The sequence below is a fragment of the Pseudoliparis swirei genome, chromosome 18 (genome assembly GCF_029220125.1).
Source record: "Pseudoliparis swirei isolate HS2019 ecotype Mariana Trench chromosome 18, NWPU_hadal_v1, whole genome shotgun sequence".
Classification (NCBI taxonomy): Eukaryota; Metazoa; Chordata; class Actinopteri; order Perciformes; family Liparidae; genus Pseudoliparis; species Pseudoliparis swirei.
The window spans coordinates 6,950,478-6,967,903 of NC_079405.1; the positions used below are offsets into that span (position 1 = coordinate 6,950,478).

At 44.5% G+C, this 17,426-nt stretch overlaps 1 protein-coding gene across 12 annotated transcripts in view; it reads right to left on the reverse strand.

The window, feature by feature from the left end:
• nav1b (neuron navigator 1b) overlaps positions 1–17,426 on the reverse strand; it is a 70,682-nt gene that overhangs the window by 26,355 nt on the left and 26,901 nt on the right. For 11 of the 12 annotated variants that reach the window (XM_056437514.1, XM_056437508.1, XM_056437512.1 and 8 more), the window contains one exon: positions 14,663–15,019. The exons of the other annotated variant lie outside the window; for it this stretch is intronic. In XM_056437514.1, the coding sequence (XP_056293489.1) occupies positions 14,663–15,019 (357 nt within the window). The remainder of the gene's footprint in view (positions 1–14,662; positions 15,020–17,426) is intronic. 12 annotated transcript variants of the gene reach the window in all.

Genomic DNA, 17,426 nt, shown 5'->3' on the forward strand with positions numbered 1-17,426 from the left:
AGTGGTGAATGAAACTTTTAGCAAACCTCGAAAGATTAAACGGGAAACTTAGAGATAGAAGCCATAAGAAAGTATATATTTTTAAAATTATATATATATATATTAAATAAATATATATTTTAATATATTATATATAAATATATAAAATATATATATAAATATATAAATAAGCTTCACCATGACCAAATAAATCCCATAAGCTAGTCGTGTTTCAGGGGGCAGACACATTGCGATCTTTAACTGCTGCTTCAAGGGAAAACTCTACGCAGGATATGCTGATAAATCTCGCTGAATAAAAAGTATGACAACTGACAGCTCTGGGTTTGAAGATGAGATGGAAAAAAAGAGGACTGGTATGCTCTGAAGAAGCAGGATGAGAGGAAATCAGAGTGACAGGCGTCTAACCCCTCCCTGACCCTTCCCTTCCACCAAGTCGCCCTGAAACAGATGCTGCCCGGCCGGCCTCTCGCGTGAGGGAAGCGGGGACCGACCAGAGGAACTGCTCACTGGGCATCGGCTCTCTGGAGACACAATGTTTGAATACATTTAAAATGCAGAGTTCAACAAGCGGTGCAGCCTCTCAATCAACCGAAACAACACCGGAAGGTGAAACAATCCGACTCACAAAAGGACTCGGAGGGCAGTTTACAATTGAGGAGGAGGAAGCCATTTTCTGTGCTCTCGAAGAGCAATGATGGCATGTCGAATTTGCAAACGATATCTCCGTGGAGCTAAAAGTGAGTCCAACCCAGATTTGTCTGATTTCCTTCCCTGTCATTACCTCTGGCAACCACAGGTGGTAATCAAATGTATGTTGGCGCACAGAAAAGAAAGTGGCACAGTGGAAAAGGTAAATGAATATCTGTTTGAGCTGGATCCGCTCCTTCTCCCTTTCTCTGGTGTTCCTGACGCAGCTGAAAATGCTCTCTGTGGCTCCGCGGTCTGCAATTAGCCGAGGCACGGAACATGGAGCAGAAAAATACAGGGGGGGGGACAAAAATGGCCCGCGCACGTTCATAATTGGACTTAATCACACGGCTGTAGTCGAGCTGTCGAAGCTTAAACACCCGACACTTTTGGTGTGAAGCAGTTTGGACACGAGCGAGGAGAAACCCCCACATTAATCACACTTTTTTGTTTTTGTTTTAATGTGTTTCACGTAGCATGCAATAAATAGAATATTTTGGGGGGATTTACATGAGGCCCAGATGTTCCTGGTAGGTTTGAACAATACCACCTCTGTCAGAGGCGACAGGGCGGCCCTGGGTAACCCCTCAGGGATGCCGGCCTCCGAAGAGGCAGGAGGGCCTGCGGGTTGTTGACGTTACGAGTGTCTACTCTCAGAGGTGAAATCTAGACAGGCAGAGGGTGGCAATAAGCCAGCAAAGTGCATACTTCATCCATAGGGTGGCAATTTACTTTTTTTTATTTTCCGTGGCACGGCTTCAAACGTCTCGCTGATTTGCGTGTCTTGTGCTATTATTTGCGTTTTTGGGTGTTGACTTAAGAGGAGACTGGGTGGGGACGGTACGGTCACCCTGTAGACTCTGGATCTGGATCTCACAGCATCACTAAAAACACACGCTACAGCTGCCGGCTGCGGCTGCATGAGAAGCAGACTGCAAAGATAGATGGAGAAGAAAAAAAACACAACAAGAACCAGAACCCGATCGCCTGTGGTGGCGATAACAAAGGATGACACGGCACACGGTGAGAATAATGTAGCTGGCAGTTCACTTTACTGCATAAAAGGAGAGCGAAGACGAAGCTCCCGGGGGGCATGCTGACGGCTGAGTGAGCGGTGAAGACGAAGCTCTATTATACAGATAGCTGTGGTCGTCCTCCCAGAATGAAACGCGTTTCCACAGATGTTGCATAGTTCCCAGTGCCAAATCACTGTCAACACGCATCCCAACACTTCTGATGAGTATTCTCAACTGGATGTCAAAATAATGCACACGCATAACCCTTCAACGGCAACTTCACAAGCTCAAGTAAAGAAACATTACTTTACTCTCTCGTGAGAGTATTCCAGTATCTTTTTTAAAAACAACCAGAAATGCAACTCATCCTCTATAATGTTACAATCCTGTGCTATTAGTTTTTAAAAAATAAAACTGATCATAATAATTTAATTTAAATGTAAACCCAACGATTGAATCTATTTAACCACAATATAATAATTTTAATAAAATAAAAAATGTAAACCAAGCAAATTAAATCTATTTCACCACAATATAATAATTAGAATAAAATAAAAATGTGAACCCAACGAATTAATCTATTCAACGACAATATAATAATTAGAATATATTTTAAAAAATTTAAACCAAACAACTTAATCTATTTCACCACAATATAAGAAAAGAAATGCAAAGCCAACGAACACATCTATCAGCCTTCAAGCCCAATATAAGACCAGTAGGAGAACATGCACGTGTAAAAGATGTCGGGAGAAGTCGTTCAGTGCGCCTCATCAGTTCCGTTACCTCGGCGGGTCCAGTCCGGTGCGTCGGGCTGCGCGCGCGGGCTGCAGCGGCGGAACCTTCCCGACCAGGACGCGTCCGCTCATTTGGGACCGATTTGAACGCGACTCCCTATCAGTCAGTCGCGTGCTGCCGGCATTCAAATGCATATCCTCCGCGAGCGAAGAGAGACCCGCTTTCCTTCCTCCCCTTCTGCGGGCGGAGAGGAGCGGTCTGCGGACCGGACCGGGAACACACACCCCCAAAAAAAGAAAAGGAGGCAGACCCTGATGTTCCTCTGAGAGATGATGGCCAACAGTAACCATAAGGTACTACATTATTATAGTGTGACATGACGACTCATAAATACTGACTTTATGTGTTTCATAGTCAAATATCTAATTTTGTAATCCGATTAGCCCAACAATATTTTGGAGTGCAAAGCATGTTTTACCTCAAATTAATACAGTACATTAAAGGGGGATTTTTTTTTACCAGTGAGGTTCAGTTAAGCCCCCAAAAGACGGAGGCTATTTTGTGGCTTTAGCTCTACAGTTTAAAAGAAATAACCCCGATTACATCATCAGGGTCGACTCGGCTTTGGTCTTGGGACTTTAAACATTGAGCTGGCCTGACAAACCGAAGCTGTGGGGTGATGAAGTGTTTAGGAGTTGCATGACTGCTGTACAACTATACAAAGTAATAGAATACTAAATTACTGGAGTACACATTGAAGCATGCAGCAACCTATTGTATTTTATACACCGTGCGGCTAATTAATAAAGCCAATTATCTCATAACCGACAGTACTTTATCACTTTGCCACACTTAATTAAAACATAAAAAAATAAAAGGCTATAATAAGCCCAATAAGCAGTCTTCGAGCGGTATTCACATGCTGCTTCTTGTCTGCTGTAGGGAACCAAAGTGATAAGTTTTGGGTTGATGTTAAGACATATTGAGGCTCATCTTCAGATCTGAATGCTGTTTATTGTTATGATTGTATGAAACACTTCAGAGTAACTCAATCAAAAGTATAACTGATGTCTCAAGTTGAGTCTGAGAAGAGATTGTCAGGGTTTTCACACAAGGGACCTTTAAATGTGAAAGCCCCAAATGGGAATACAACGTGTTCCATCTTCATGCGTGACCGTCTCTGGAAAAACTCTGCTCGAGGTAGAAGTCCTGAATCACATGCGAGCTCATAAGCCGCAAAGCCACAGATGACACGAGGACCTCCAGTGAGGCGCGAGTAGCCTCGAAAAAAAGAAAGAAACCTCCCTCCCCCTCTCATGAGCAGTGGAACAGTCTCACAGGGATGATCTCACCAGGCCTCGGCTCTGCACACCGACCCCTCCGGGAGGTAAAGGGGGCCCCGCCCCCATGTTCACACATTCAGGCCAAAATCGGATTAGTCGACTGTTTAAAGTCAAACGCGACTTATTTCCGTTCGAAAAAATGTTGGGGCCGAAAGATTGTTCGCGCCAAGAATCTGTTGCAGGAGATCCATGACTCAGCAGATAAAAAAGCAGAGACGTGGGAAAGTTCATGTTTCATTGCGAAATCACGTATTTACCCCCCGTGACGTGTCGTAGTTTTCGGCTCCCTCAGTTCTTTTCCACATTAGGCCACATCTTGTAATATTAACAGAGTTAGCTCATATGGAATTTAACTGCGGTTTTCCTTTTTGTTGAAGTCAAACAACTGTTTGCTGTCAGATTGTGTGTGTGTTTCTTTCAGAGTGAGACGCTCGCTTGATAAAAGATTGTTGTGTCTGCCTTTTGTCGCTTGAGTCATCGTCATCATCTGAATAAGAGACTCACTTCTACACAAAAAACTACACCAAGGAAATGTATCTCATCGTGGATTTCATTTGTTTTTGACAATTCAAAACTACTTTTTGAATGAGTCATGGGTAAAAAACAACAAACACACACACTTTCCCCTCTTTGCTTTTCCTCGTGAATTAAGTATACTTTAGTTTCCCAAACATATCAAAGTCATTTTTGATGAGTTTTTCTTTTGTTTTGGTTGAAATTTACGTTCACCACATGTTTAAAACTGTTTCAAACGGCAACCCGTAAAATCAGAGAGAAAATACCTTTGGCTCGAAACGTGATTTTGAATCGAGTTTATTGGACGGGGTTGGATTTTCTGCCTGTTGCTCTTTTTGTTTTTGTTTTGATAAAGAATATAAAAAAATAAACATTTTTGTTCAAATACCTTGCTGAAAACAAAAATGTGGCCCAGAATGACGAATGATACACGTTGTTTACAGTCTCCTGTTTATCTCAGCCGGGCCACACACAGTGACTCTGGAAGGCCTTGAAGTCCTGTTTGTGATGTCCGCTAACAGCTGTCCACCACCGATAACAGAGCGGCTCGCGTCCGGAACATCCTTAGCATGTGCTGCTCGTTGGGCTGTTTACAAACTGTAAAAAAATAGAACTCCGACCCATCCGTGGGTTGTCACAGCACCCAGAGGACCGCTACATTTGCCCGTTTCATGATCTGACCTTTACCGTTTACCTTTGTGATGTCGGCTGCCTCTGGCGCAGTAAACTGTGCCGCGATATGAGAATCTAAAAATGTGATTTCAAGATTTTGAAGGGGAAAAAAAGAGAGGGCAGAGACATCAAGATCGCCATGGAAATGTCTTGATGTATTCTATCTGCTGCGCTTTGGGTGAGAAAGGCCTGATGTCTCTTCCAAAACCGTGTTGTTCCAGTTCATCCTGGAGGTGTTGGATGAGATCTGAGGTCAGGAATCTGGGACTGTAACTGTGGAAACACATTTCTTCATGGCTTTGGGCACAGGGGGAACCCTCGTGTTGGGGAAAAGAAAAGGAAGCCAAAAGCATGAAAACAGGCCAGAAAGTATAATACATGGAAATATGATGAATCTACCAGCCACTATATTATTCATTTATGAAACTAGTCCAGAGTCAATAAGAAAACATACAGCATATTCTGAGCAGGTGGAACTATATTCAAATAAATGCTTCATGTTAACCCTAAGAGAGATAATAAAACAGCTCATAAATTTAAACTGTGCTGCTGCTTTACATGTGGTGTCATTAGATGTCCAGCAGGGGGCACAATGAGTCAAAGCTGTGCCTCCTGTAGCTCCAGCAGAGTGTACATGCTCTGTAAATGTGTACTAAAGGGAGGCAACACTTGGCTTTCAGAAGTAAAAAAGAAATAAAATATCTTTACAAGATTGATTTTGAAACCTTTGATGTAGAGAAAGAGCCGCCGACATTCCTCTGCTCGGAGGATCCGATTCAACTGTCGACAACGTGGGGGATTATTTTTCGAGAGACAGCATCACAGGCCGTTTAAGTGTCATTATTCAAACAGGACTACGGATTAAAAAGATGGAAGAGCTTTGATTCAGCACATCTCTGATCTTTCCCATGTGCCTAATTTTGATCCGTTTTGAGCTCGGCCGTAGCTCGGGGCAAATAGGATTGGGCGTCACCGCGGAGCAGCGGTGCATCGGTTGAGTAAATGGATCTGAGAGAGTGCATGCACCATCGCCAAAATGGAGCTGTCTTCTGATTATTGGACTGGAAAATGAATGTACAGTCTGCATCAGCCTCAGACAGGAAACGGTCTCCCCCCCCTGCCAGAATATAAGTGATGCTTCACTTCATCCTGAGACACAGAGTCTCGTGCGGGGCCACATCTTCAGCCTGAGAGTCTGCAAAACTCTGCTGTTCTGGGATCACGATGTGGTATGGTCCTTGTGATCTGCGTTGGCCTCGGCCTGCACTACGGCAAATTGATATCAACTTGACTGACGTGGCAATAAAACACGGACCCAAGTGATTCAGCATCAATACGGAGTTGAAGCGACGCCAAATCCGACAAAGAGCAGCACATTAATCTGAAACCGCGAGACTTCATTAGCTTCATTACTCGAGGCGGATAATCCCACATTTATGTACCGACTTCGTGTTCCACGTGATTCCGATTTATAAAGTAAATATATTACAGCGTGTCAAAACAGTATCATGTGTTTTTACCTGAAGGGCCGGGTGCATATGCACTGGTGGGATCCCAACTGCACACGCAGACGACCGCACGCAGACGTGATACGAAGGTGATTCATACTCCCCGGGGTGATGCCGTAATGGTCCGTTATTCACGTGGCTGAGGATTCTGGTGGAGGCAGGTTTTGGGGGTGGGGGGGGTCCTTCTAGATCCAGTACTTCACTGACCCTTTGGTGAAAAATGGGAGCTCCATATTGACCCCAGATGTGTTGGAGCTGCCGACAGTGTGAGCCTGTTTGCATCGTCTGGGTAACAGCAACAGAGTGGGAGCTTTTCATTAGGGCTCCTCCTTCAGCCGATTACAACGCACTCAGATGACCAATTCACTCAAACAGTTATAATATATGATGAACGAGGAAAAATATAACTCTGTGTGTGTGTGTGTGGGGGGTAGTCTTCAGAGGCAAGAAAACCCCTTTTGCAGAGCAACAGCCCATGAAGGCCTGACCCCAGGTGGCGGCCTCACTAAACTGTAATCGCAGCAGAGAAGCCGAGCAAAGAGGCGGGAACTCGATTGTGGATGCGGATGGGTTTAAGTGGGTCAGAAAACGCGTGAGGCTTCAATCGTTCTGCAACGCTCCGTGACGACGGAAAGGTCCAACCCCGGGCGGGCAGGAAAGGGAAATTGACTGCAGACTACCGGAGGCGCTGATCCAGGATCAGATGACTGCAGCGATCCCCTTTGTGCATTACAGAATGTGCTCGTCGATACACACAGTTTCCACGAGTGAGGCTGCAAAAAACTCCAAAAATACTTTCATACTGTACATGCCAACCTCAGAGCAGATCCACTCACTAGCACGGGCACAGCTTTATTATGGTTACCATGGAAATGACATTGCCAGAGGCGCAAACTAAGCCAAGGGCTTATCTACGAAATACAGTAGTGAGGGAAAAGATAGCGATGGGATGCATTCAGTGTGTGGGGGTACTTTTAAAAAGAAATGGAGGAGGTGTGCTCTTTCTGGGGTCAAACATACAGTATTCCAGATCAGATCTTTGGGGAAAAACAGCTTGAATGAAAGAATTGTCCAAAACCCGTGCTACTGTACATCCATCCTGGAATTATCAGGATGCAAATGGTACAACACATCCGAGAGCTTTATAGGCAGACAGCTCTCCCCCGCTATGCCAATTATAATACAATCTAATCACGTTAGCATATTGTCTTCTCACGAGAGTCTCTCCCTCCCTCTCTCTCTCTCTCTGTCTATGTTTCTCTTTCTCTCCATCGCAGACAAACCAGCAGTTGAGACATGTGTAAACACACACACACACCCACACAATCTGTCGGTCAATGGAAGACGGTTGCCATGGCAGCACATCCCGAGCCATGTTGCCGCATGATCAGAGATGTGCTGCTGCTGCTGAACCAGCCTCCTCTCTCTGCTCCGCATTGCTGCCTGCACATGGAAGCTGCTGTCTGGAAACACAAAATGGCACGGTGCCGGTCCCGAGGCGTCCATAACCTCGCCCCAAAAAGAACCTGCAGTCACCTTGTAGCCAGGACCAGCAATGTTAAGTTCCCCTTTATCCCCAAGATGTATTCTAGTTATAAATCAGCTATAAACTAGTATGAACTGTGACGTGTTCTGGATGAGACCGAGAACATCACACGATTCTGACATCAACTCTTAAACATTTGCTTGATGACTAAAGCATATTATGGAAATTCATCCGTACTGTAATATGAAAGAGATGTGTGTCTCTGAAAACACACTCCATAGCATATCTATACCATAGTATTTACTAAAGGTCCAATACAACCTTACTTTTGGAACAAATGCACTGTTAATCAACGTATATTGATATGTTCCGCCAAATAGCACATGTTCTATAATAGTGACAGCTCTCTGTAGTAGTTCTGGTGACTGTGCTATCACTTTACTAGTTTAGATTTCCCTAAATTAGATGACCGAATTATTGAACGAATGAATGAATACATAAAGTAACTAGAACGGGCACTCGGTAGAGCGCTTACCTTCGCATATCACAAGATTGGGCATTGAATTATGAACATTTTGCCTGCATGCCAATTGGATAGAAATTGACCGCACTATGGTAATAAGAAGATGTTGACCTTTTCATGACCTTGACCTTGACCTTTGACCCGAGCAATCCCAAAATCTAATCAAATAGTCCCCGGATAATAACCAATCATCCCACCAAATTTCATGCGATTCGGTTTAATACTTTTTGAGTTATGCGTGTAACACGCATACAAATAAATAAATAAACGGCGACATAAAACATAACCTTCCACATTTTCAATGCGAAGGTAACAAAGTCGTTATGTATCCATCTGTCGATCTATCAGTCTGTCAGTCGTATAACAGGGTAGAGAGATACATTAATACTTGCGTAATGCGGGTCAAACTGAAAATGATCCCCGACTCTGAACTTCCCCTTCAGCTCGTCAAAGCGTTGGTTAGCGTCCGTCAGTAAAACATTTAGCTTTATTGTTTTGGTTAAAAGGTTTCTCCTTCAGTAGTTGGTAGAGACTAAAACAGAGCTAAAAGGAGTCCTCCGGTGACTCCAGATGTATGCCAACGTTGCTCTGTATCCGCTGGGTGTTTAACGAGGCAACCGCTTGATAGCTCGTTCGTCACATTGATTTTATAAAGATATAATACCGTGCACAGTATGTTCCAGCTTGTGCAGCTTCACCGACTGGTTTAGGTAAATGTTGTTCTAACTGTATATACTGCAGCAGTAGCGGTACCAAGATTAGCACTGACGCTACGACGAGGGGAACAACGTCAACCGAACAGTTGTGTTCATCGAGCGCTTTAGAACACCAAATGAAGTGGGCAGGTGCACGCTCTAATGTCAAAGTATTCTCGTGTTTCAGCTTTCAAGAGAGGATGATGAAAGAAAACATGTGTTGTGGAACAAAAACCCCAAAGCGAGGCGTGACTTCAGCTAGGGTGACCAGATTTGAGTTTGTGAAAAAGAGGACACTTCGTCTCGGGGGGGTAGTAGTTGTCAGTGTGCCCGAGGCATAACTAATTATCGTGTATCTGGCAACCCTGAGATCGGTCGACCAATGACTGTTCTCTATACCGTCAGAGCTCGCGCAAGAAGGTGGAACGTAAGGGAGATACCATTTCCAAAACTGGTAAGGGGTAAATACTAGTTTGTGAAAGACCCAGAGAAACACAAATATCCGACGAAGCAAAATCCCGGACGTTTTTGGAATCCCTGCCGGACGCATTTTTTAGCTCTCAAAAAGAGGACATGTCCGGGGGAAAGAGGACGTCTGGCCGCCCTACTTCAGCTTCCCATGGGGCTTTGCTGCAGCCGAGTGCCTTTCGATGCTTCTCTCCTCAGTTCAGACAGATATTACATTATAACTTCACATTTAAGAGCTTTCAAACTGCTACTCTTCCGAGATGAAAGGTAAATCTGTCGGATGCAATGGTCATGTTAAGGGAAATGGGCCTCCTGTGAACTCCACGTGTTCTGCTACAAACATTAGGCTTGCATTCATCCCATCAACTAAATGACATTATGGAAAAAAACTGTCATTTCCCCTCTTCACATCTGCATTAGACATCAAAAGGTAACCTGCGCTTACACTCTGCAGCCGAGTGCCTGCAAAACATCAACCGTAATTGACTGTACACCATTAAAATGACACCGATAGCTGAGTATAGTCATAATCTATGTACCAGATATGGAAAAAAACAACCATACTCAAGCCCTATAATCTAATTACTGCTCTACTCATAAACCAGGGTTATTAATATGGCAATAGGTCGATATCATACATGTTGCCAATATATCTTCAGGAATGTAACCACAGGAAGTCATTATGGTTCTTGACGTGCCACCTTAACCCTCCAGAGACAGGAAGCTAAAAGTAATCCATTCTTTCTTCACCCGAGGTGAGAACAGTTCGAAGATGTGTATTAAAATACTGTATATAATGCAAGATAATAAAACTATCCTATGATAGTAAATATTTCAACATCTTTTACTCTCTGGTAATATGTCAGACTGCACTGAAACTACTTTCAATATAAATGAATATATTATAATATAATGAAACCACCACATGGAAGATCCTGGATATCTAACAGAATTAACACAAAAACAGATTCCCAAAACTCCAACCAACATTAATCAATGTGTTTTCCAATCAAATGACTGTGTAGTGTGAAAGTAGTCGCTTGTGGCGACGACCCACAAAGATATGTCACATCCTAAAGAGCAGAAATTTACAGTTTGAAAGTTGTCCTAAACATTTTTCTCAAGAGTTGGTGAAGACTAAACCAGAGCGACACTCTGAATTATGTTTGTCAAGAGACGATTCATATTTTAAGTGTCCACCGGATGAGAAAGAGGACAATTATTAAGGTGCGTTCACACCAAAAGCGAAACAATTTTTTCACGCGACCGAATCCCATGAAAAGTCAACGTACAGACGCGTTTGGCTGCGATAAACGCGATATTTTCCCGGGCGACGCGTTTGGGGCGCCGCGAGTTCAAATATTTCCACTTTGAGGCGGTCATCTCGCAACTCGGACCAATCAGCTCTTGAGTTCCGCTCTCGTAGCGCTGGAAGCGGAAGTCTTCCAGACGTAACAGTCACTTCATCGGTGAAAGTGACCGAGCTGAGTGAGCTTACGGGTGATGTCATGAACCCAAACACGAGGGCGTTAGTGTGTGGGACGTCCACGACAAGTATAAAGCAGAACTAGTGGTGAGTTATTCTGGTGGATGAAGGAAATGATAACGGTCTTTACGGAGACGAGACACAGAGATAAGCCCCGCCCCTCGCTGAGCGTCTAGACGCTCATAGCGAGAACACGGCGAATGGTCGAGCGAGTAAACTCACGCGTTTTGGGCAACGCGAAAAATGGCATCGCTTTTGGTGTGAACGCACCTTTAGCCTCCAGCTTTATGAGCCACTGGTATGGTACTGGTTCTTTCAGCGGTTTGTCTGCCCCCTAGTGGCTACAATGGATTACCGTTGTTCCATGTCGGCCGGATGTGTAAATAGGCTAATATTTGCTTATACGTTCACCGTAATATACAGTATATCGAGTACGTTGTCTCTAAGATCTTCCGACCAAAAAGTGACAATGCGCATTTCCCAACGGTTTTATTTCTTGTCGATCTGACCTCGTAATGATAGCAACTGGTGACAGAAGATGAACGGTCACAGCTACACAGAAACAAAACAGGAAGACTCCATTAATTATGAATAAAAACTGGCTTCTTAAACACTTTTTTTCCCCTCTTAACTGGGCCAAACCGGATTATCTTTGAGCTGCGTGTTGCTGTCGAGAGCTCGGATGGAAAGATGGAGCTCTTGAGGAGATTGAGATGTATGTGGCATCGGAGTATTGACGAGGCAGACACGCAGCAGCAGTGATTACTGTCAGTGTGTACACTTTCAGCTGCAGATATCCAGGGCTGTCTCGTGTGGGTGAATCAATACCCATTAGACGGCAGCTCCATCCCTTAATACACAACATGCATTGTGCCTTATTATTTCACCAGGAGACGCTTGTCTCGTTCCACACAGTTTGAAGCATCGCACACTGTTTTTTATACGACATGCAAGCATTACACATTAAAAAAACTACAGCTGCATTATTGATTGTCCTCACTCTCTCATATTTTGGGCTTATTTCAGAATCAGTGAAACGCATGAACAAACCGGGGCTCCGGCGTAAGAGAACAGAAACCGCACCCCCTCGGCATACAGTCGATTACCAGCTGGTTTCCACGGTTACGCGGGGGGAGTATGATCTATTTTCAAGAGCTGGCAGCTAATGGTTCTCAACGAGCTGAAGTGTGAGTGTGCGATAAGAGATGTACAGTAGAAAAGGAAATGTAACACGGGAAAAACTGCAAGGAAGGGCCCGCTTCAAAAAAAAACCGGATTAACTAGTTATCTGCACCAAAAGGTTGTTTGGTAGATTTCTAAAGGAAGGAATAATTCCTAATGTCGAGAACAGCTCTCCAGTATTCCTGCAGGAAAATCAAGGACGCTTTCCACTGAAACTAACGCAAACGCAGACCACCAAAGCACGCGCATCCGAGGGGTTCTCACAGTGTTCCATCTTCCAAATATAAGCGTGCAACCTACTCAAGGTCAGAGAGAAAACAGGCCCCAGGGCTTCTATGTATTGTTGTGTTTTGGCAGCCTGTAATAACTAGTGTGACATTTCAATGCGTGTACCCAAACACACCCATAATCCTCTTGGTGTAAATGGTATTACTCTTCATGCTCTACGCCGCGAGGGACAAAGTACGAGGCAGATTTAGATGGATTTTGAATCCACGGATGTCGCTGTGAGGAATGGACGCACATTACATAATCCCCGTTTAATCCTCACCTCATCAAGGTCCTGTTCTCTTTCACCTCCCTCCAAAAAAACATCACACACATGGAGCTAGTCGTCCATTTGTATTTCATACAATGACTTTTTTTCTCTTCTCTTTCTTCTTCTTGGCTGCAGTCTTATCCTCCTCAGCTACACATTTTGACGGAACTTAAAATGACCCATTTTCAAACTTTATTCCCGCTGCTCTAATTTTGTACTCATCTAAATGTGTCTCGTTTCTTTTCTTGTCGATACCGTCGTAAGAACGTGACCCGGCTGGCAGGGACAAGTGAGCGCTCCAGGGGCTGAGATTAAATCCCAGTGCATGTGCAAGAGCGATAAAGCTGCGACACCACACTGGAGAACTGTCCTGGATTCTCTCTCTCTCTCTCCTTCTTACTCTCACTGTCAGCTGTTCTTGTGAGAGGGAAGTAGATAAAGACACACCAGGGATGTGAGAGGAGGGGGAAGGTGAAAAAAAAAGGTGGCGAAGGAGATCAAAAAAAGCAGAGGAAGAAAAAAACTGAGAAAAAGAAGAAGGTGAACCACAACAGGAGGATGCACAAGAAGAAAAACTTGATTAAGACAAAGAGGGCTGTGAAGGAGATGAAGAGTGTAAAGAGTGTGAAAAAGAAGTGTGAAGAAGACAGAGCGCAGGAAGAAGAAAAAGAAGAAAATCAAAAAGGGCTTACAAAGAAGAAGAAGAGCATGCCAAAGACAAAGAGGAAGGTGAAAAAACAAAAGAACAATAAGAAGAAGAGGGTGAAGAAGACAAAGAAGAAGTTGAAGAAATATGAAGAACAATAATATAAAGAGCATGAAGAGGACGAAGGACAAGGATAAGAAACAAGACAATAACAGTAAATAGCAGAGTGTGAAGAAGAAAAAGAAGAAGAAGAAGAGCATGCCAAAGACGAAGATGAAGGTGAAAAAACAAAAGAACAATAAGAAGAAGAGGGTGAAGAAGACAAGGAAGAAGTTGAAGAAATATGAAGAACAATAATATAAAGAGCATGAAAAGGACAAAAAGAAGAGACAAGTAAATAACAGTAAATAACAGTGTGAAGAAGAAAAAGAAGAAGAGCATGCCAAAGACAAAGATGAAAAAACAATAAGAAGAAGAGGGTGAAGAAGACAAGAAAGAAGTTGAAGAACAATAATATAAAGAGCATGAAGAGGACAAAGGACAGGAAGAAGAGACAAGACAATAACAGTAAATAGCAGAGTGTGAAGAAGAAGAAGAAGAAGAAGAAGCTATTTGTCGCTTCTCAGCCCGTTGAGCTGAGCCGTTTCTAGCCGACAGAGATGAAGGAGCATGTCTAAGGAGCATGTCTTGTGTGGCTGCGAGGACAGCTGATGAGTTCAAGTCCTCCGCTTAGTGTAAAACTTCTGAAGTCCTTCTCTCACTGTCGGCACCAACCGCCTGTGAACATGTCAGGGCGCTGCGAGGGAAAACAATGACAAACGACAGCAGCAGACTGCTGACGAAAGATCTCCGATAGCGCAAAACATCCGATAACAACTCAAAGCAGGAAGCCACGATGTCGCCATGAAAAGTCTCAGCAAACCACTGTCGAATGTCAATACGCACAACCGCCAGGCCGCCAGATCAAAACACTGAAATGCAGCAGGACGCCAATCGGCTTCATTGCCGACTGCGAGTACAAAACGAAATATTGCCAACAACTTCCCGCTGACCTTTTTAAAGTCACAAGGTGGAGGCCTGGAGGAGGGAAACCAGCACGCAGCCATCTGCAGTCACTGATCGGTCGAGGTTTCGACCTCCGTCTTCCGATGCTCTTACCCGTTGGCCAGGTTGTCGTCGTCGTCATCCGGCAGGCTCTTTCCCAGAAGGTCGCCGTCGCTCAGGTAACCGGACTTGAGGTCGCCGTCCTCCAGCCCTTCGATGAGCTCGACGCGAGACGTGCCGACGAGGCGGCCGGAGCAGCGGGCCGGCGCCGTCTGGGCGGCGTACTGGGAGCCGGCCCTGCTGCCGCCCCTGTACCCGCCGCCCGTGGAGGAGGGGGCGTCGCCCGCCTGCAGACGAGGGCTGGACTGGCCGTGGCGCCAGGAGAGCGGCGACGAGCGGTTGGACAGGCTGGACACGCTGCGAGCGTTGGTCTCGTCGCTGTCGTAGCCCACGTTGCCGCTGTCCACGCAGCTGGAGCGACACACGGGGGGGGGAGGGAAAGGTCAGTGCGCGTCAGACTCGTACACATTTAGCTGACATTCGCGTCCGGAAACGACACAAATGCGACCGGAGCGCCTCGGCGAAACGTCGGTGTCTCTCTTTCCTCTCAAAGAAAACCCACGGCGGCATTGACCGTGTTTACATGCATTCGAATAACTGGCTGAGTCGGACTGAAATCGAATGATCCGTTTCATGTAAACACCTTTGTTCGACTATGTGCGGTCCGACTACGATCCGATTAACACCCCTGGATAACTCGATCCGATGCGGTTGATAATTCGACTATCGCGGCATGTAACGGTGAATTGGATTAGGAACTGGACTTTGCGTCTTTGCGCATGCTTGAGATCCCGCCGCCCTCCCTCCCATGTCGTGACCCGGAAGTCGAAAGAGACGATAAGTTGTCACTGGCCGGCAGAAAACAAACAAACAACACTATGGATAACACAAGAGCCACCACACATTTATGGACCGACGAACAGACAGAATTTATGCTTATGTTGATGTTGTTGTTGTTGTTGTTGGTAGTGGTGAAGAGGTCAAGCGGAAATGGCTGTATCACCACGAGTTGTAATGAAAACAGCGCCACCTATCGTATCGGATATGACATGCTTTCGGCCAATGATTCGAATTACTCACTGCCATGTATATTGGGATAACAGCAGATCCCCCAAAAGATAGCATAGTCCGACTAAAGCAAGATTTTAATTATACCATCATGTAAACGCACTGAGTGACGCGTGGCCCTCTTTGAGCCCAGAGACAAAGAGACGGACGCTCCGACGTCTCCGTGTCACGAGTGTCTCTCTCTGTGCGTCTTTGATCCGCCACACAACAAAGGACCGTGAACGACAGAGTCTGTCGTATCTCGAGCCGTATCTCCTCCCAGCGCGCCGAGCAGGGCGCGTCACTCCTGGAAGTGGGTCAGGGTTGGAAACGGCCTCCGGATCGTGCGTCTTCCGTGTCTGCCGATTACATAACCGCATGTACCAACTCACCCAAATAAATATTGCAATGGCTTCCGACCGTGGGAGTATTTTTATCCATTGTTGATGGTTAATTCATCGAAATACAGGCTAAGCGGTGCCACTTCAGTGCTGGACCTGGCATTATTACTCTCAATGTACTACAGAACTACAACGCTGACAATCACAAGATGTCTCCTCAAGCATCCAATGACGAGGTCTGACCCATATCAAGGCGACAGTCGCAAAATTTCAAAGAGAAGACAATGGATGGAGTTGGTATTGATTATTCAGTGACATCTAACATGTCTCATGTATCACTTGGGCTGAGATGGCCTGAAGTCCATCTGATTGCAGCGAACAAACACAGTTCAATCAAATAAATGGCTTTTTATTATAAGACGTGATCACAAAACCATTTTTAGGCTTATATCAATATCAGAAAATTATGGTAATGATTATTCTTTCTTACATTTTTGTTAATGGTTCCCTTAAATTATGTAATTTTTGGTTAAAGTGACCAAGATATGTACTTAGTGGGACATTTTACAGTTGAATGATGGCGACTTAAAACATATCATTGCCATTTCTGTATTGTATTATTTGATTATTATTTCCTTTCTGTCAAAAAACAACAAAACAGACTCACAGATACACAATTACAACCATTTGACCATCTTATAAAGCTTATAGAGTTGATGTATAAACAGTTGCGTAACTGAATGTGTTGATCATTTCAATCAATCATGTTTCTCTATAAGCTTATAATTTAACTGAACTTGCAGCGATGGTCTCAGCTTATCAGTAACTCTGATGTTAGCCAGGTAGCTCGTAAATGGCGAATCAGCACCTTTATTTTGCAGGAAATAGATGCCTTCAGGGGTTAATTAGAGCAGCCTACACTCACCTAGACAAGATTGAGCTGAAGCAGCAAAAAAAGCTTCATAGAGCTGCAGAATTAAGATATAATTTCCTATAAAATCTGCACTCTGACTCACTCTTTCAAATTGCAAATCAGGTTTAAAGAGATAAAAGCAGAATGTTGTTCCTGCGTGCATTCATGGTCCACAGGATATTACAACTCTATGTTTATGTCCAAATGTAAATGAAAAGACCTCCACCTGTGCCTTACGCTTTAATGTCTGGGCCTTTGATGACAGAGATTCCTAGCATGAAGTCACGGCCATGAAACAGAGACGGGCTATTGAAGTAGGATGGAAGCCAGATGTGCACCAGGTGGCAACTCTCCAACCGGTTTACACTTTATTGTGTTAGGTATCGATCCAGCAAGCTCTTTTTTCTTCCAGTTTAAACAGAAGACAGATTATTGCTGTTTTTTATGATTTCATGAACAAAACACACACTGCCTTTATTTGTTGTGTGACATCAACCGGTGGTGTGGGAGACATCAG